General features: G+C 52.2%; 1 protein-coding gene across 1 annotated transcript in view; it reads left to right on the top strand.

Moving 5' to 3' along the window:
• Positions 1–1,303: 1,303 nt before the first annotated feature.
• The window catches only part of LOC105283970 (mucin-19), a 34,786-nt gene continuing 15,285 nt past the window's right edge, over positions 1,304–20,804 (top strand). The window contains exons 1-2 of the mRNA XM_011347133.2: positions 1,304–1,446; positions 6,421–6,758. Coding sequence (XP_011345435.2) covers positions 1,304–1,446; positions 6,421–6,758 — 481 coding nt within the window. The remainder of the gene's footprint in view (positions 1,447–6,420; positions 6,759–20,804) is intronic.

Here is a 20,804-nt window from a genome sequence, read left to right as displayed (position 1 = left end):
GCAAATTCATCGGGACGTGTTTCAACAGGAAGAGACGCTCGACAAAACAGCAGCCGCTGCTTGCCGGATCTCGAATACGACAAACACCGAAATCGCTTACGTAAATATAACTACCCAGTAAGCAAAATGTGTGCAATCTGCCAGCAGATTGGCAACAGATTACTGCAGAAGTCGATAGCAAACTGGCATCCGTTATGTCCGCATTAGGATAGTGATCTGCCAGCAGAGCCTGCTAACAGACTCTGACAGCAGATTGGCGGCAGAAACCGAGCAGGATCTGTTAACATTTGACGGCAGATTGACGGCAGAAACCGAACAGAATCTGCAGCTTTTGGCCATTCATATTTACGATATATTAAAGCATGCGTTTACTTTTAACACACTATAAATTGGCATTTTATATTACCATGTGTTAAAAGAACGCATTTGTTTGTTTGTTAAATTAAAGTACATTTGGCTTGATGTGTCTTTCTGACAGTTGGTTGCATAATCTCTCTCTTATTGTTAATTTATTCTAATCCGAAGTCCGAATTTTGCTTTCGAACTTCAGATTGCTCGTGGCGTGCGTGAACTACATGGACGTCGTCCATGGGAGCCTCTGTGCCGCAAGTGCAAAAATTTTCAGAAAAATTAATATTATCATGCCAAGGCGCGTATATTAACTTATATAACTGTTAGGCTAAATCTTAACATCGAGTAAGAACTCGACGTGTGCACCGCATAGCGGTGCGGAGCGAAAACACATATTCCTAGCCGTGTAAATTTGAATACTGTCAAAAGCTGCGGATCCTGTTCGGTTTCTGCTGCCAATCTGCTGTTAGATTCCGCGCGCGCAGATCTTGCTCGGTTTCTGCTGCCAATCTGCCGTTAGATTCCGCGCGCGCAGATCTTGATCGGTTTCTGTCGACAATCCGACTTCAAGCCATGTTTGCAGATTCTGCTCGGTTTCTGCCGCCAATCTGTTCTTAGATTTTGTGAGCAAGCTCCGTTACATTTCTGGCACCAATTTGTCGAATTAATCGCTAATAACAACTTCTGTATCAAATTTGTTGTCTTTTGGCTGACAATAGTTGATAGCAGATAATTAGCATCATCTGCTTTCGGCAGACTTGGCTATCTGGGTAGTGCCCATTCACGCGGTAGAAACGCCATCGAGTGGCGTTCCCGGGTGAGTTTTACACTCACGGACGAATGTACCAATCGAACAACGCCGCGGAGAGCTACACTTCGTTCCGTTTACTCTCTTCACTTCCGGAAGTCGTACTTAAATGACCGTTGAGCCTCAAGGTACTGCAAGTCCGCAATGAAAAGATTGCTGCGACAACTGGTGCACCGCGGGACAAACGAAGACGGGAAGAGGGCGCCTAATGGCGACGTTATCCCGGGACCCCCGATTCGACCCCCATTCGACCTCTGTACCTCTGGCGCGGCCACTCTCGGCCACAGGTGCGCGCCGTGGTATCAAATTCGCAAGGGCCATAGGGTAATCCAATACCACGTGTGTGGACCTCGAGTGTCTGCCCACACGTGGTGTACAGGCGCGCGATACCGCAGCGTTTTCGTGCGCATTCTCTTATTGAATAGTCAGGGTGACCATCGCGAGCATCTCTTGATGGGTCGATTCCCCGAAGCAGATTCGTTTCGCTTCCCGTGTCTTCTCCTGTTTCGAGAAACACTACGTTTTATTTATAACGAAAATTCAAACGCAAATCCGTGCTAATTTTTATCACGCGGCGATATCACCGAAATCGCAACTCTGATCGTCAGCGCGAAAAAGAACGAAGGGAAATATCGCTTTTACGCTTCCTCCGCCTTGGAACGCGCATAGGAGCATAGGAGGAGGAACGCGCCCACAAACGTATATTTAATACGTACACGGCACCTCCGTACGACATACCCGTGAGCAAATGGAATGAACGAGTCACGTGGTGATGGCAGGGGAATGGTGTGGAGGGCAGAGGAGGATGGAGATCGAGGGAGCGGGAGCGAGAGACGGTCTGTAAAGGGCGCGCGACGAGGACGAAAGAGGATGTAGTCGGCGGACGTTTACGGAGAGAACCGAGTCGCCGTGGCATGTGGGAGAGCCTGATACTATACGCGCACAGGATCGGCATTACGATGTTCGATCACCTGATCGTGTATTATTACAGCCGCGCTCTTTTCGAGCGCGATCCGCCCCTGAGAAAGGATACTCAATTTATAAATTACAAGCATGTAGTATAAATAATCTGATTGAAAAATGTAATTTGCAGTTGAAAATAGAACTGAATTTTTAAATGGTATATTTCCATAAAAAGAAAGTTTTACAATAAATACGCAATATAAGGATGTAAGATAAGAAATAAGGTAATTTGTAAATTTTAATTATATTACACATAAACACGCGTCTGGAAACACAACTGTAATAAAATAATTTATGCGAGCTACAAAAGTTCCTTCGTTTTAACGACAAAACGAAACCAGATTTAATCAATGAAGTGACATTTAGCTTCTTCCGAAAAAATACACATTCCTCCCACTTTCATGAGCATTCGAAAGCGGAAGAACAACGTGGGAGGCGCGGCGGCCGAAATACGCGTGGCACTATAGCGCCGTGAGCCAGCCCTGAGCGCACATACGAGCATGAATGAAGTATCGCGTCTGACTCGTGCGAGGTACGGTATACGAGGGTGCGGGGCGGGACAGAGGGAGGAGAGTCACAGGCGTACGGTGCCTCGGTGGTTGCAGCGCGGGGCGGGCGTGTGGGTGCTTCCGCGCGCGCGCGCGCGCGTGTGCGCGGCGACGCGTAAGTACCGCTCGCACATGCACGCCTTTCAATGCCGCGAGAACGGAGCGGGCGCATGCGCAACTCCGACTACGGGGAAGGAGGGCGAGAGAGAACGCGAGAGACATACGGGACGCGGCGGAAAGAGAGAAAGAGAGAGAGAGAGAGACGGAGAGTGCTGCTCGCGCCGTTTGTACGTGATCAGAGTGTACAACGCCGAGCAGCAGCCGGTTGGTTGTTCCAGGGGGCCATCCGCGGGAATCATCGGCGGGAGAGAAAGAAAAGCAGCGGCTGACCCGCTGCTTGCGCGACCGCGGGAGGAGCCGTCGCGCGCGCACGAGAGGGCGCAGAACACGACGCAGCGGCGAAGGCGCGCACGCTGACCGCGCCGAGCGTCCCACCGCGCGGCGAGATCCGTCGTCGGTGGAGCGAGGGGGATCCCCGGGGACGCGTCCCTGCGAGCGCGTGTCCCTCGCAGCGAGAGACCGGAGACCGCGCGTTGTCGAGCCGTGCGCGTTACGAACCGCGTGTGCGCGAACGAGGGGCGCGTGGTGCGACGGGAGGAGGAGGAGGAGGAGAAGTAAGCGAAACGCTTCGCGTCGCGAGTGCGGATCGCCCGACGAGGGAAAGCAGAGGTTCTTCCGGCGCTGCCGAATCGCGACGCGTCGCCGGCGACACGCGCCGTAACGGAGGTTAGAAAACGCGACGGCGAACTGCGCGGCCGCAAGATTCGCAATCGCGCGTAAGAGAGAAATAATATAAAGAGAAAAGGTATATATTGGGGGAGGGAGTATCGATAGGGAGGAAGATCGAGCGGACAATTTACAAGGAAGATCGACGAATTTATTTGGAGATTCGAAGGACGGAGGAGCGACATCGTCGGGCCGGTGGCCCCGGCGGCGCGGTAGTACGCGCCTGGCGCGCTAGCACGATCCGCACCGGCATGGCTGCCGAGGCCAGCTGAATTTCTGCATCCCTCTCGCTCTCACGTAACCGAACGTCGCTCGCTCCCTCGTGCGCGCCTGGTCGAGCGAGCGAGCGAGCGAACGGACGGACGCGCGAGCGCAGGAGGGAGCGAGAGAGAGCACGCGCACTCTTGCGCGCACAATCATTCGCTCATCGCCCTCTCTGCCTCTTCTCGCCGCTCACCCTTCGCTCGACTCCCCTTGATGGCCTCTCTTTTTACTTCCTTCCACTCGACCCGTTCGTAATCCCGCTGTTCTCGTCTCAAGCGACGCGAGAGAGGAAGAGGCAGAGAAAGAGAAACAAAAACGCACGTACACCATCGCGCCTGTACGTACCCCGTATCCCAGATAACGTGAGAGAGAGAGAAGGAAGGTGCGCGCGCGTATCTTTTCTCTGTGTGTGCGTGTGTGTGTGCGCGTGCACTTTAGTTCGAACGGAGGCTTGCCATTCGAGAGAACCAGCGGCAGAGGCGCAAACCCCTACGCCATTCGCCAGAGAGCCCGATCTATCCACAGCGGTTATCAGCCGAGAAGGCGCGTATCGCCGTATCTGCCAGCTACCCCCCCGCCGGCGCTGCACCCCTCCGCCGAAATCGTCATCGTCGACATCGTCGCGTGTCGTCACGACATGAAAACACGCTCGAGGAGGGAGGAGTGCTTTGTGATCGCTCGTAGGAATTAGCGGGTCGGCACGCAGAGTCGAGCTTTCGCGAGCGAACGGGGCGAAAGGCGAGCGCGGCACCGCGATTGCGCTCCTTCACGACGATAACGAAGCAAGCGCCAGTGGGAGCGCGTGTATCCGATCGACGAGTCCGAAGAGGTCCAACGACGTTGACCCGGGACAAACGCAACTCCGGGGAAGCGTCACTGAACGTTCATCGCGCACCTGTCGTCGTCGTCGTCGTCGTCGTCGTCGTCGTGGTCGTTGTGTCGACGGAAGGCAGTCGGCCACCACCCGCACGGAGCACCGAGAGTAAGCGTGTAGAAGAAACGACCAAGAGAGGGAGGAAGGAGAGGAAGAAAGTACGAAGGAGGGAAGGTCACGCGGAGGGTGGAAGGATGCACGAGGAGGAGCACGGCGGCCAGGGACTCCCGCTCGGCGTTTTTTCACGGAGACCAACGCGGTTATCCGAGATGCCAGCCGCGTGATACGAGTGCGGGAGCGCGAGAGAAAGGAGAATCAGAAACACGGCGGCGAGGGGGAGGGGAAAGAGGGAGAAAGAGAAAGAAGAATCGGCAGAGAGAGAGGGGGGAGAAGAGAGAGATAGAGAAGGAGCGACGCGCGAGCACGAGAGAGCATATATCCGGCCGTGCGTGCGTGCGTGCGACAAGGACGGCACGAGGGTAGCTATTTCTGTGTGCGGGGCACATAGGGGGCCGCTCGTATAAAATAAGCGGTGAATGAAGGAGCCTGTTTACTGGCAGACGGCCTACGCGAGATTCAGTCGGATCTCCTTCTCTCTTTCTTTCTCTCCGCTCCCCTCGTCCTCCCCTCTCCTTCTGCCCTACTCTCTCTCTCCCCCTCTGGCTGCACTTCCCCCCACTTTTGTCTATCTCTCTCGCGCTCCCTCTCCGCGCTCGCCGCTCGTCTCTCTCTTTCCCTTCATCGCTGTCTGCCTCGCACCTCGTCGTCCATCCCTGTCCCGCTCGTTGATAGTAATCGTGCGGTCTCTCACCGCCAGTTTCCGCCTCTCTTCCTCTCGCTCGCGCAGGCAAGCGAGCGTGTACGCGCTCTGCAGGCACCGAAAGAGAGACGGAGACAGAGAAAGAGAGAGGGAGACAGAGAAAGAGGTAGAAAGAAAGAAAGAGAGAGAACGGTGACGAAGAAAGAGGAGGAGGCAGGCGAGAGCGCGTCGTGTCGGGGCACCGAAAGAGAGCCGTATTGTGTGTGTGTTGGCCAGTGCGCGAGAGGACCCCGCGGTGTACCGATCTCTCATCTTCGCTGTGTCGTGTCACCGCGTGCGCGTCTCTCTCTCTCTCTCTTTTCTTTCTTTCTCTCTCCCTTTCTCTCTCTCTCTCTCTCTCTCTCTCTCCCTCAGTTTCTCTCTCTTATTCTGCCGTGCGGTTTCACGACCTCGGTCTCCTTTGCTACACTCGTGGCCGGTCTATCCGACTGTCGACGCGAGCAGCGTCGCTCGCTCGCTCGCTCGTCGCGCTCTCGATCGAGTCGAGAGAAGTCGAGGCTCGAGAAGTCGTTCGCTCGCGCGCGCGCGTTCTCCGACTTCGGCTCTAATGTCGCTTCCGCACTCCCGGACCGTGCTTGCCTTGGGAGATACGTATGTGCTTGCGTGCTGTGACGTTGTGACTTGTGCCGGAAGTGCCAGCGCGGAGGAGTAGTAGGAGTTTTAGTAGCAGCAGCAGCGGCAGTAGTATATTAGTAGTAGTAGTAGTAGGAAGAGAAGGAGAAGGAGGAGCAGGAGGAGGACGAGGTGGAGGAGGAGGAGCAGGAAGAGGTGGAATTCGAGTTCACGAACCGACGTTCAGTCTCTCCCGAGTGCACCGGAAGTGGCGAAACGGGAACCGCACTCGTGTCGTGGTTCTCGCTCTCGCATATATACACACACGAATATAACACACACACACACACACACACGTAAATACATAATTTCCTCTCTTGAGTGCGCGTCGTGCCTGGGGCGCGTAATACGAAATACGCGGGGTACGAGAGGAGGAGTACAGGTGAAACGGAAGTGCCGAAAGTGTGGATACCTCGGACAACAACCCGCCCCCGGCGCTGCCCCCGCGGCGGCCGCTCCGACCGCTCAACGCCGCCGTCGTCTTGAGGTGCGGGGACGCGCCGCGACGTCCGGCGTCAACGACGACGACGGATAATACGGCAGCGACGGCGGCTACGACGACGACGGCGCCGCCGACGACGACGACGCTGACGCCGGCGACGACAAGAACGGCCACGTTGTCCACATCCCACGGCTCAACGACCTCCCCGGCCGTTGTTCAAGTGTCGCCTCAGCCGCCGCTCTTGACGCCGCCCCAGTATCCTGCGCCCCCACGGCCCCCTAGTCGTACTGGTGAGTCCACGAATCTCTTCTTCTTCCGTTAGTTTACTCCGGTTTACTTCCGTCCGCAAGAAGAATGAAACGAGAGTTGTCTCATGGTTCCAGGATGGTTCGATCCTTGGTACCGATCGCGAGATCTTTCGATCGCTTGCGATCACTGATTATAAGTGTTTAAAAATAACGGAATCTTCAAGTTGGTCAAGTGAATTATCGATGCTCTGGAAGTGCTTGAAAATAGTTATGAATTCGCGCTACACGGTGAAGAGATTTTCGATGAAACGGGAACTCTGTTTTTAAATATTGACGCAGCATTGATGTGACGGTTTCCGAGCGTTACGAATAAGATAAAAATTCGAGGAATGATAAGCTATCTTAATATATTTTTAAAGTCTCCTCGGTGGATGAATAACCGTTCCATCAAATATCTTCTCAGTGGATGAAACAACCGTTCCATCAAATATCTTCATGTTCAATTTCTTCCTCGATCGATTGATCTTTCTAACGACACGACCACTGTGTCAGATTGTTCTTCCCAAGTCGTCAAAGAGAGTTAACCATATCCAAAGCGTTCCCCGTTTCTTATCCATTTATCCCCAAATTGATACGACGAGTGCCAATGCGGTCACCAGCGTCGGACAATGCATAATAATGCTCGCGGTATTACGCTATCGGCGGACACCGTGCCATTATAGTAATATTACGACTATCGCCGGCGGGTATGTGCCAGGCCAAATGGCAGATATTAACATTCCGCCAGGTAGATGCCCCCCGGCGATGACAGTCGGCCGGAGTCTATCAACGGCGTACAATTTCGTCGGAAAAATGATGTCCGGGATGGACGGCTGACGGGCAAATGACCCGGACCAACTGGCTCCTCTGACACTCCTCTTTTTATTTCGCCCTTCCGTCGCTCCGTTTCTGTGTTTATTTGCCCATACTCGTGGTCGACCAGAAGAGACTCGGGATTTCGCAATGGCGCGTGTAACCGTTGGCTTTCAGGATGAAAGATTGGTTTTTCAGTGGCTGATGGAGATTCTTGAACTTTCCGTGGATGAACAATCCCTTCTCGGAACCGCATCTGGCCATTTTCTCCGGGGTTCCGAATAGCGCCCCAAAAGATACGCAGAAAAGTGTGACGATTCAACTCTCGTGGCTGATTGAAATAAAAAGAATTGCCACCAATTCTGGGAACATGAAACCGGCGTGTGTCTTCGGATTACTATTTTTTATATTTAATCGTCGAGATTCTTTCTGAAGCGTGTCGGGTACTCTAGAATTCTTTGGCCAAGTGCCAGAATCGCAGGAATTACATCGAGATTCTGCACATGGGGTGCTACCGTCACGCAGAGATGAAATTATTCGGTGGCGCGACGCACGAGATCCGCGACAAGTCGCGTCCGCTCCGGAGGTTTTTACGAAGCAAGTGTCGCTGCTCGATTCGTCGGAGAATCCACGATCTGAAATACGCTTCCCGTTACACTCGTAGTACTTGGTGTACTATTTACGCACCGCGTTTGGTTCTCTTGGCAAAACGCAAACGGAACATCTGGAAGCGAGGAGTCGCGACGGCGAGAGAGCACACGGGTAAATCTGGAAACCGCGTGCTCGTTTACGAAATTCCGCCTTGTTGTTTCCAAACCGGCGCTAATCATCGCTGGCTGCGCGCGATACTCGGCGGAAACGGGCGGGAGCGATAAAGCCCCCGAAAAATATCTACGTCGTTTTTTCGCCGGTGGAAATCGATCGAATCGCATCTCTCTCTCTTTTACCTCTCCCTCTATCTTTCTGTCTCCCGTATCGCTCTCTATCGTATCGTTTAAAATTACGTTAGACCACACTTGAATTACGTCGTATTTTGCATGATAGATTTGTGTGTATGTGTGTGTACGTGTGCTTCGGCAAGAGATCATTAATAGTAGATTAATTCTGTAAAGTGTAGTTTAAATAATGATGGCTTTAAAGATGGCGAAATGCGTTTATTCGAAAAAATTACACTTGCGATTGAGACCTCCGTTACATTTTCGTAGAAATTGTGTCCATTTTTTTCCACAGGATTTTAATTAAACGATACCGCTGAAACCTGAACTTCATTCCGTCAAGATTCTCTGCATTTCTTTCTCGTTCACGCAGTCGTATCTTTCTTTATATTTTTAGCTGCTTATATACTTTGACGTATTTTTGTTGCATATTTGTTGTTGGAGGATTTTCTCGCGGCACAATAAATCTTCCCCCTCTCTTTCTCTCTCTCTCTCTCTCTCTCTTTCTCTGTGACGCTCTCTCTTGGACGAGGTCGCGCGACTTCGTGCCAACTCCATCGACGATTAGACGAGCGTGACTCGTTGCGCGCATTGAGTCACACTACGCTTTCATAGAGACCGAACCAGTCACAGGAGCGAAGCGGTGAATGAAACCCACAGGTGTAGAAAGTTCGCGAGAAAGTCGCCGTCGCCTTTCCGTTCGTAAAACTCACACCGTTACGCACACGCGCGCGCTCGCGCATGCACGCCCTCCTCTCTCTTTTGCCGTTATGGGCGTTATTGCGCGGGCTGAAACCTATTATAAAATCGCCGCGGTATAATCGCGTCGAAATTCCGTCCGAAAGGGTCGCGTACGCTAATCACGCCTGTAAAGTAGGATCAATCGTGATTATTCAATCGTTTCCTGCGTTCTCGTCGCGCGAGACCCCCGGTCTGCGCGTAATACCACGTCACTGGGAACGAAAAACCTCATCCCGACTTGATCGAGGAAATCTGTAATAAATCTTACGTCGAACGACGTAATGCGCTTTCGGTTCTATAATCGGTCAATCATAATCTCAATTCCTGATTAACCCGATCGATATCGCGTTGAAAGCGGATTCGTATTGTCGGAACTCTCGCGCGGTAGAACGAGAGCCACAACTTCAGGCAAGTGCTCGAAGCCGCGAGCGATACGCCCGAGTGTGAATGGCGCTTCGTTTCTGCGAGTCACCCGCTATAGCGCGGCGCCCATATTCGCGTGTACGACTTATCGACACGGAGGCTCGAACATGCGACTTGCTCGCTCGCTCTCCGCTTCTCTCCCTCTCCCTCTCGCTCTCTTTTTCTCATTGGCACCACATGCGCGAATGCTCGTAGTTGCCGCGCGACTTTCGCACACGCGTGCACACACGCACGTCCTCCTCTTACGTACGCGTATGCAACGATACATATCGATTGTTCGGCGAGCGAGAAGGGGTGGACGGGAATATCGAGACGTTCTTGCATGCCTTCCGAGGCGTGCATCGCATGCGTGCGTGTCCGTGAGCTCCGTGCGGTGCGTAACGCTCGCGCGCGCCATATACGCCGCGAGAAGTCGATCCGGCATGAATGAAACCATGATTTCCACGCATGGCGCATAAGTAGGCGACCGGGGTGGCGGCGCGAAAACGAGCGGGCCCGCCGACTCTCTCTAGGCCCCGGTCTTTTTCGCACGGTTTCTACAACTCATTCAAGAGTCTCTGGGACTAGTCATTGATCCAGTAATTCAACGAACGCGCGATATAATTATTCGCGTAACGCGTCGATATTACGCAAGCGTGTTAATTATAGCGGCCAATTGACGACGAAACGACGAAGCCTGGCCTGACTCCTCGCGCTGATCTTTTAAGTAGAATCAACCGGACTTGTCGTTAGAAGTACGGCTGTTTTGAATGAAGCGTGGCTCGCCGCTTTGTTTTATTTAAGCTTGCGCCTCGAATGCAGATATGGCGGAGAGCGAATAGCGAGAAAGGCAAATATGCGTGTACCGGTCGGTGTTGCACTCCGCATAGTGACCGTTGCCCCTGTTTATTCATCTGCTCGTTATAGGTAGGAAGTGGTTTCCAGGAACACCGGAAATCTACGTTCATTCACGGAACACTTTGTACTCGAGTATCTTCTCGAATCCTATCAGACTGATTAACTATGATGAATGCGAGGAAATGCTGCGGAAAAAGAATGTTTTATCAATATAATGTTTAATCATTTTATCATTAAAAAAATGCTATACGTTTCTCAAATAGAATCAAAGCTGAATCTTAACATGATCATCCTGCAAATTGCGAGATGTTATATGATAAGAAAGGTCTGACATTTCGAAAGACGTCAACGCGATTCTAATTAATTTAATGAGCAACGAGGAAAACCAACGCTAGACTGCTACAGGAATACAAGACTCGAGCGCGACGCCGCGCATTCTCCGCGAGCGGACTGACGTTCGTCTTTTTTTGTCCACTGCACGCGTACGCGGGATTAACGCGCGGAGCGTAACGACGTGCGCGAAGCGAGCAAACACTGCGCGCAATTATCCTGCGCTCGGCGATCGGCAGGTAATTCAATTGCATCTCACCGTGATTAATCCGACACGCGACCTTCCGACGGCGGCGACATGTTACTTTAAACTCGCGCGCGCTCGCGCGCGCGCATTAACTCGCCACGGCGGCGGCGGCGGCGGCGGCGATGACGACAGCGGCGGCAGCGTATATCGATACTTGGATCGTGTTAATCGCGCAGCGAGTAATCCTACACGCTGCGGACGTACTCTCGATATCCTAAGATATCCTAAGCCTGCCGCGAGCTCTTTCGAGCTCCAGTAGCGGATCGAACTCGCTCGCCGAGCCTCGCTCCGTATAATCGTGTTCCCTCTCTTTCTCTGCCTCTCCTCTTTCCTCCCGGTTATTAGCGATATATCCCTCTCGCTCGTCCTCTTATTCTTTTTCACTCTCTCCTTCCCCCGCTCGAGTAACACGAGAGCACCACCGCCACGCTATCTTCATGTTTGCCAACTCCGTTATCTCACGTTCCTCCATTTCGATGTTCTCTCTCTCCTTCTGTACTCCTATCCATTCTCCTCCCCTTTCCTCCCTTTCCCTTTCTCTTTCGCTCTATCTGCGTCTCTCTCTCTTTCCCTCCACCGATGATCTTTCCCCTTGTCTACGTCCTGCCGACTCGTTTCTTCCTCTCGTCTGGCTTTGCACGAGCAGCCAGTGCAATCTACGAGCGAGTCGTCGCTACGCGTCGTCGGCGCGTCATATCCGGTCTCTACGCGATTGCTCCCTCCTCTCCTCCCTCTCCTTCTCTCTCTGTCTCTCTACCTCCGCTGATCGTCCGTCCTTCCCTCCCTCTCACGTCCTTCCCGGCTTTCATTCATTTACCGTGCGGCTCGAGTGTCTCCGCTTCCAGCACTCCTCTCCTCGTCGCACCTGCTCCCGTGGAATTCGCGTTACGCACCGTCGCAATAGGCCGTTTAATTGCTTCCATGTCTCCCTTTGTCACTCTCCTTTTCTCTCCTTTCCCGCGTAACTATCTCGAGATAACCGAAACAGGCCTCTTTTTGATACAACAAAATCTGTTCACCTTCTACTCCCTTTCTTCGAGCAAACATCGATATCGCGGACTGTAGACCGTTTGAATTTGGTCCAACTGCTCCGTAGGAAGGCCTTTATTTACAATGATACCGTCGAGGCATCGATCTCTCCTCCTGCTACACCCGGTATATCTCGAGGAAGAGATACTTCTTTCTTCTCTCTTTCTCTCTCTTTGTCTGTCTGTCTGTCTATCTTCTCGTTCTCGCTTTCGTTTGTGATTATCCCGAGCGAAGGGGCGCGATAGGGACAAAGTCGGAGCAGCTTGGACGATTTATCGAGGCGCCGCTCGATATTAACCAAAGTCATCGAGATCAGATGCGATGGTACACGTTGACGGAACGATGGAAGTTCTCGCTGTGCTCCTGCACACGTTGGCGACGAGGTGTCTCGATGCGGCTCCCTTCGACAAGCTTGTGATTAATCGTGATTAATGTGAATCAATACAACGGCGAACGCGGCCGATCGATGCAACGTTGATAATAACACGATAATAATACAGCGGTTACGTAATCGCGCTGATAATAAGCACGTTATCGCGACCGATGGCTTCCGCATCTCGTATCTTTTTGGCCGAGTACAAAGGCATATTTCTTGAAAATGTGATTTAGTAGGCGCAGTTACAAGAACTGACAATGTTTGTTACGTAATTTGAATAACGTTAAATGGACGGGAGTAACGCTAAATATTGATGTTGCTGATCAATCCAAGATAATAATATAGCAGTATCGATTTATTCAGTAGGTAGAGCGACTTCACTGTAATAGCAAAATGTAAAATAATTTCTTCTACATCGACGTCATCGAAATCATCTTTTCAGCTAGAGAAACGCGATATTGCTACGGCATAACGCGGTATCGTGCCGCACGCGAAACGATTTGAATTTCATCCGTGCGAGGATAGCATTTATATCGGATGTAAAGATATGTGCGTGAATGGTCGAGGCGAACGGAGGTGAGATAAACGAGATAAACTGACTTCCGGCGAACGGTGAAAAACAAACGTGGAGCGATACGACGTACAGCATATGTTATACCCCTTACATAAGAGGGGACATTTCTCTCTCTTCTTTTTCCTTTTCGATTATCGCTGCGTATCGCAGCGAATTTCTCGATCCAGCGTTGAGCACGAGACGCGTCTAATTTGCGCTGCGCAAATCATCCTCCACCCACCATCCCTCCGCGGCGCGTGTATCGCGGTACCTCGCCCCTCTTTGCACTGAAGGGCGCGGGAGAATAACGTGCGTCACGAGTTAGGCGCGGCCTTAAACAATTACATCGCGCTTTTACCCTAACGCGCGACGTGTCCCAGGCTTTCAGCTTAAAAGGATTAATCCTCGCACGTATAACACCGCACCTACTTTCCCACAAAGACCAGCCCGCGGGTACCTCCGCGAGACCACGCCACACGTCCCAACGTGAAACGATACTCCCCGACTCCGTAATTCGATCGCGGAAAGTCAGGGGTTCACGCGGGCTGGAGCTCGGGGAGGGTGAGGAGGGGTATGGCCTCGATTTACGCTTGGAAAATTTCAAAGGCACAGGCGTGGTTGCGGGGTCTCGTGAGTCGTCGATACGATCGTGTTGCTCTTTAAACGGGGATACTTTGTCGCGCGAGAATCATTATAATAAATTTTAAAAAATACTACAAACAATATAAGAAAACGCGATTTTTGTCAGACTAATCAATAGCGTATGACGCGATTAATCGCGCGAGCTTTCGCGTTTGCAGTTAGCCGATTGGAATACTCGGCAATTGTGTAGTATTCGGCGGATCTCGCGTTGCGCATGCATCGTGCGTGTCAGTGTGGATCAGGTCATTAGGGACTCCAGCCGAGGGTTAAGGAGACCAAGAATCTCCATCCATGTTCTCTCTGCTCTCTCTCTCTCTCTTTCTCGTCGTGTCCTCCTCCGTGTCGCGTTTTCGTTCCGTTGTGTCCGCGGTGCTCATCGCGCTCGTTCCCCTCTTTGCGTACACGGCTCCTTCTGCCCCTCTTGCACTCCTCTCCGACGGTTCCCTAACTTTTCCCTGGCCGTCCTTGGGGGGGAAAGGGAACGTTGACCCCTCGCTGGTTCCTCTCTGGCGCGAGCCTCCGTCGAGGTTTCATTCAGAATGCAACGCCGAGAGCGAGGTCCTCGATACACGGTATAAGAAATGATGCGGCGAAAGTGCGCGGGTGCACTTGTCCCCTGGACCCCTGTCGAGTCTTTCTTTTAATTCGACATTACGCGGGAAGTACAAATCCGCCCAAATTGGCGTCGGATCGGATAAGATCGTTCGACTAATCTACTTAGCCCAAGCAATTTTGGAGGGTTTCGGCGATTTGTATCGCATTTTACGAGCGCAAAAGGAAATCTCTCGATGTTTCGCGCCTCTTTGAATTTTTCTGTCCAACATCTCGAGATTTCTACAATCTCGTACAATCTGCTGGCACGGGATTATCGGCTAAAATTAATGTCGCTTGGTTTGAACGTAGGACACCTTGTACATCAGCTGACGAGGAGCGGAGGAACGCGACAGTCTCACTTCCGTTTATTTTCCCACTTACGATCGGCGCTATCGCACAAGCGCGGCGTTGAAGTGCGAGCGCTGCTTTTAAGATGGAGCGCACACGCACACGCGTGCACCCATCCGGCCGCGTGCACGCACGCGCGCACACGCTGATGTATTGATCAATGATCGACGTCAGCGTGGACGTAGAATTGATCGATTGGCGTTTAAGCGAAGGCCGACGGGAATAGCGCGAGCAGGCGACTTGAATTAAACAGAGGCTTAATGAACCTCGTTCGAATGGGAGTCGTCGTCGGCTTTAAATAGGACGGCGGCAGAAGCGAGCGAGCAAATTTGAAGAGCACGACGACGAGCGTGTCATGGACGTGGAGGCGCGAGGAGTGCGCAAATCTTCGCGTGGTTTCGCTTTATTTTAAGTAGGCGAGCCTGAAATAAATTGGACACTTAGATCAATGAGAGATACTCTTCTGTTGGGACGCGCGTTGTCCCGAACGGAGCGCGTTCTATCCGCTCTAATTCGAACCTTGACATCCCTCTGCGAAATATTCCGCGCCTTCGGAACTTCGCTCACCGCGTTGGCCGAGCCGAGAACGATTGGCACGTAATGACTTCGAAATACCCCAAAACTGCTCGAACAGTTTCAGCAGTTGCATTCTTCGAGCACTTTAGAGACGATCTTTTTCTTGGTATCGATAATGGAACATGACGGGGTTTCGTAGGAATTAATTCAATCGACTAACACCCCCGGGGTCTCCTTAAAAGCCCTTCCGTTACCGCCGGATGCGGTAAAATCTCATCACGGTAAAGTCCGCCGCAATATTGAACGGAGCTGCCGCGCTGACGCACGTAGTATATTTTATTGAACTCGAATACACGCGCGATCGTGCGTATCGGCGAACCGAAATTCGAGTTTCATTACAATGCGAGTTTTATCGCTTCAATGTTCCGACGGGAATATTGCCACGTGGACATCTCGGAGATTATGCTGGTCTCTGGAGTTTCCAGATTTTCGCCACGTTCGTATCATCGAGAATTTCGCTCCGCGCGTACAAGCGACACAAATTCAATCCGGATTTAATTCAGCGTTAATGAGTCGATGAACGGCACGCATCGACTGCATTCGAAGTACACGATAGTGATCCGCGGAAGAGGGGAAGAGAAAAAAAAGAGAAGGAAGGAGAGAAAGGTGGTACATCGCGCGCGTATACTCGTCGTCCGCTATAAATACGTAAGATGCAGTTGAATGCGGGCCGTGTACGCACGTACGCCCACACGCGTACGTACCGTGCGTGTAATTCCGACGTTCCAGCGTTTCTCCTCGAGCGCGTACACGCGCGACGTCGCTTGAATGCCGAAAATAGTTGTTCGCATGCGAGAGAGGAAGAGATACGAGGGAGAGAAAGAGAGAGCAGGAGAGCGCGTCCGCGCTCGACACTGGCGCGTGGGTCGACGTGCGTAGGCACGCACTCTCTCGGTGCGTACGCGTATGCATATTTTAATCGGAGGTTTTCAATGAGAAAAATATTAATGTCGACGAAACATTAAGAAATCGCGAACAAAACCCGTGATATCTCGACCGTCCCCCTTCCCTACCTCCCCTACCCCGATTTCCGCGCCTCGTGTATTTCCGCGCGCTGTTATTTCCTCTCCGCGCTCCCGTTATAATAACCCGATAACCCCACGTCGTTATGTCAAAGGAATCCGCTTATCTGAAGCTGAGCTTCCGCTCGCTCCGGCGTGTCGGCGACTCGCAGTCGCGCGCGCAGTTTTTCATGTCGAATAATAACTCGCGTCAACACGCTCGCAATCCGCGCCCGAAAGAGTTGCCGGAAAGAGGAAGCCACTCCTCGCGAAAAGCTCCGAATATCCTCTCTCGTTGTCGTCATTATCATTATCATCATCATCAGCAGCATCATCATCATCATCATTATTATCATTATCATCATCATCTTCACGTTAAAAGACTTGCCCGCGCAGATCCGTCCCTGCTCCAGGAGGATACGCAAAAAACGGGACACGGTCCGACATAACCGACACGCACACGCGCGCGCGCGCTCGCTCGCTCGCTCGCTCGCGCGGAGACGATCGCGCGGGGGCCAGATACATAAACTTTCTCGCGAATAACGCGGCTGCGGAACGAGTGGGTAGTTGGGTCGCTCGGTTGGCCGAGGACCCCGACCATATGGCGTCCATATTCCGTTCCTCGGGTGGCAGCGAGCGTCGTTCGTCCGTTCGTTATGCCAGCTCGTGCCCGAACGAGGGAAGGGAAACGCGCGTTTAACTCTTTTGGCCCTAAATTCTCCTCCCGGCGGGGAACCACGGGGATCGGTCGAGGAGATAGGGGGCTGCCGCCCCACGTCTCCCAGCCGCGGCCGCGCCGGGGAAAACTCTCCCTCCGCGAGGCGCTTTCGAGAGGTTCTTAACCCTGCCTACGCGTAAACGCGTTAAAACCCACGCACGCGAACGCGTAAAAACAATTAAACGGAAATTTAAGCGCTCCCGGCGCCGATCGACGCCGTCGAGGGAAACGCGGGCGTCCGAGGAGAAAAATTCGGGCCACGCTCGACAGCTACGCGATAAGTACGCGAGATATCACGGGGGCGTATGTGCCGCGAACGTTGCGAGTCCGCACGTTAAATGTCACTCCCCGAGAACGACTCCCTCGGACTTCCCGCTGTCCGAGCGTTGCGCGATAATTTTATACTCCTGATCATTTTATCTTGAAATCCTATCTTAACGCACACCCATTTCTTTCCATATTTCATCACGATTTATGTCGCGTACGATATTTTTGTGAATGTCAGAAGCTCGCGTATCGCGTGTAGGTATACTGTGAATGACATTTCCAGAATCGCGCTCACTTTCGCGGAATTAATTTGTCCGAAATCGCGCCTGATGAACGAAGATGACGTTGGGCTTACTCGATGTTGTCAGCAGCGTCTAAGTTTAAAGTCCCCTCGTCAATGCACGAATTTCGTTTTCGATTGTATCTTTGGAATATTGGTGACGGAACGCGCTCGCGCAGAACGAGCCTTATATTCTATCATGACGGGGGTTCGGGAGGGTTCCCGGTATATCGGTATCGGTGACTCGAGACTGCAGGTACCTAGAACAATATCGGCGCACTCGGGCTCGGGCAGCAGGTATCGCGCTGCAGCCGGCGGAAAAGCCGGAAGACGGAGGCCGGGGTGTCCATTGTCCTCTCGTACTTCGCACAACTGGGTACGGGGGGTGACCCCTCCCCTTGACGGGACCCCCTTTCCCCGAAACTATCTTCGTTGCACTGTCGTGCCGAGGGTCGGTCTTACCTGCAACGGTGGATTTCTCAACCCCGCCACATAATGGCCACGTAATGAGGTACATCGTAAAGGGACGGGACGCTGGGAAGGAATCCCTTTTTATGCCCTACCCAGGAGACATTCCGAATGTCCCGTAGAATGCCCTTGCGGAATTTACTTCCCGCCATTATCATCGCTTATCGATCATCGAGAAATGTAAGATTTACGAGCGAGTGACGGGAGTTACCGTAAGTTAATTCTTGCGAGTCGGGTATTTCTCCTTTCTTCATTTCGTCGAATTTCGAAAGATGAAGGGACACCCCGTGGATGATGAACTGGATGAAAGGATTCGGAATGCGGCTGCTGCACGTTAAACCGTCGATTAAAGATCATTTTTCAAGATTCAAAATTCAATTACGTCTTCGCGTGATGTTATCAATCGCGATCGCATCGTCAATTCTAAAGTCGAAAAGTGTACGAGGATTTTTAAATTTGTCGACGTGTTTGGCGTTTTCCTTTTGTTTGCAATGCGTATTTTGCACTCGGAGTTTGAAGCGTGTCGGCCGTCGTCACCTCGCGTAGACTGCGTTTATCGCTGTTACTCGATGGACAATCAGTCGCAAATCGATCGTAAAACCGAATGCCCGTTTATCCATCAATCCTCGCTGTTTTATCGCCGCGACAATGCCTTTGTCGACGTTATAAGTTACAAGCAAGCACGCACGCACGCACGCACGCCGCGTAGGCGTCGTCTGGGTGGTATCCGGTGTTGCGTGTCCGCATGCCCGCTCTTTATTATATTCCTCTCTGTTTCTCGCGTTTCCACCGCCGCTATTTCGCGTGTCTTACCTATCTCCGCGCAACTTTTGAAATCTCCATAACGCTTTCAACGAGCGCTCTTCCGCCATCCGATGTACAAATTAATTAAAAGCGCTGAAAACGTGGAAAATTCATCATGCGTGTTCCTTACGTCACAATGACCGTGATCTCATTGATTGTTAACGGTATCTTCAAGGCGTGCAACGTTCCTCGAACGAGCGCCTGCGTCTCAGTTATGCGTGCTTTTAGGTGCTTGCAAAACTTCATATAGTAAATATAGTAAAGTTATTTATAACAATGAGACGGTATATAATTTTTTAATCACAGTATTGACCGTTGCTATCAATAACCTTTTGCCATCTTTCAATAGCAATAGTTTGATCCCGCATCGATAAAAAAATGACTCATCTTTTGAGGCAATCGATCTATTTGTGACTTTACGAACTTTTGCTCTTCTCTCTCTTTCTCTCGTTCATATGATGCACTCTGTGCGGTAAATCAGGTAGATTACGCAGGTTCTCGAGGGTGAGGGAGTCGCGCGGGAATATCGTGTCTACTACTCGGCGGAGAGTATTCAGGAGCCGCGCGTCCCGTCGTCGTTCTCCAGGCTGTTGCGGTTTTTTGCGACACCCGAGAGCAAAATGCGTGCCCCACGCGGCGAGAGCGCGGCTGCGACAGATGTTTTCGATTCGTCCGTACGTCGCTCCGTGACACCGCGCGGCCGTATCTCATAAATTCGCTTGCACAACGCGGCGCGCATAGAATCCCGTAATCCTCCGACGAAAACGGAATGCCCAGCCCGGATGCGGGCGCGATGTCGCTCAACGCGCGACCGCGCGATCACGCTTCCAGAATCACGGCGTCCCTTTTCGACAACGGCCGCATTCAGGAGCGTGTTATCTCGGTGGAATCGCTACTCAAGTGCTTCGACTTTGCGACTTTGCTTCCTTCGGGATCCATCTTCTTCAGCGGACAGAGATTACTTAACAAAATGTACTAGACTTTGCGTACTTCAATCGTGTTCGGTGAAGCAGCTCGATTTCGTCCAAGTCATTCTACCAGAATTTTTGTATTCTTTGGTACCAATGTTACTCGCTTACACAAAATTGAATTGTTAATTACAAAAATGTTTGATTATATTTTCTTGATGGATATTCTTGGAAAACATGAATAACAAGCTCCGATGCGCACCACCTGCCGCGCCGAGGGTTTAAAAGGACGCACGAATTGAGCCCAGCATAGACGAGACGAGTCGTCACTTCCGCAGTTTATCTGGAGGGCCTCGTTCGTGTGTTACGGTCGCTCCGCGCGGAATCGCGCGGTGCGCGCAGGTTTTATCTGAAACTCGCGCGCGCGTCCGCTCGCTCGCTTCTCCAAGTTCGTTCGATTATGCGGCGAACGGCGCGACGTTTTCACGTCGAGTCGTACAGGGTCTCCGTCGATCCGGGGGGGTTTCTTGGCAGCGGGATATTACCTGGAGACGCTACTCTCGCGCCGCACCGACCGCGTGTCGCCTCCTTCCGGCGGAAAGTCACTCTGCGATTAAATCGCACATCTCGGTGCCTGCGACGCCTCGCGAAAATTGTTGGCCAGCTGAACGGGAACCAAATGAAAACATTCGGCAGCGGAGACTCGGTAATAAAACTTCGCATTCAGATAGAATCTTCGGAAGGACGTCGGACGCAACATTCGGGACGACGCGGCAAGTTTGCGCGCGACATTCAAATCGCTCGCTCTGCCAAATTCGATTTTAAAGCAAGGAAGGCAAGAAAGTAACTTTCGCGGAGACAAAAACAGACGTCGCGTGCGTGTAAAATTATAAAACCGAGCGCCGTGCGTCGACGCGTCTGATCCCCACACGTGCCAGGAAGAGGACATCTTCGTGCCGCGCTTTGTCTCGCGCGCTTTCGACTCCGTTCGGCCGTGGAGAGTGCGCGCGCTCGCGCGCACGACGGCCGGCCTTTCTTCCTCCCGATTCCGGGAGGGCCGAAAATAAGCTGATCCAATTCCAGCCGCGCGATGGATCCTTGATTTTTCGTCGCCTCTCGCTCTCGCGGGGCCGCTCGCTCGAATTCCGTAAGCGCACCG

This window comes from Ooceraea biroi, chromosome 1, assembly GCF_003672135.1.
Source record: "Ooceraea biroi isolate clonal line C1 chromosome 1, Obir_v5.4, whole genome shotgun sequence".
NCBI classification, from domain to species: domain Eukaryota; kingdom Metazoa; phylum Arthropoda; class Insecta; order Hymenoptera; family Formicidae; genus Ooceraea; species Ooceraea biroi.
This window is presented reverse-complemented; position numbering and strand designations above follow the sequence as displayed.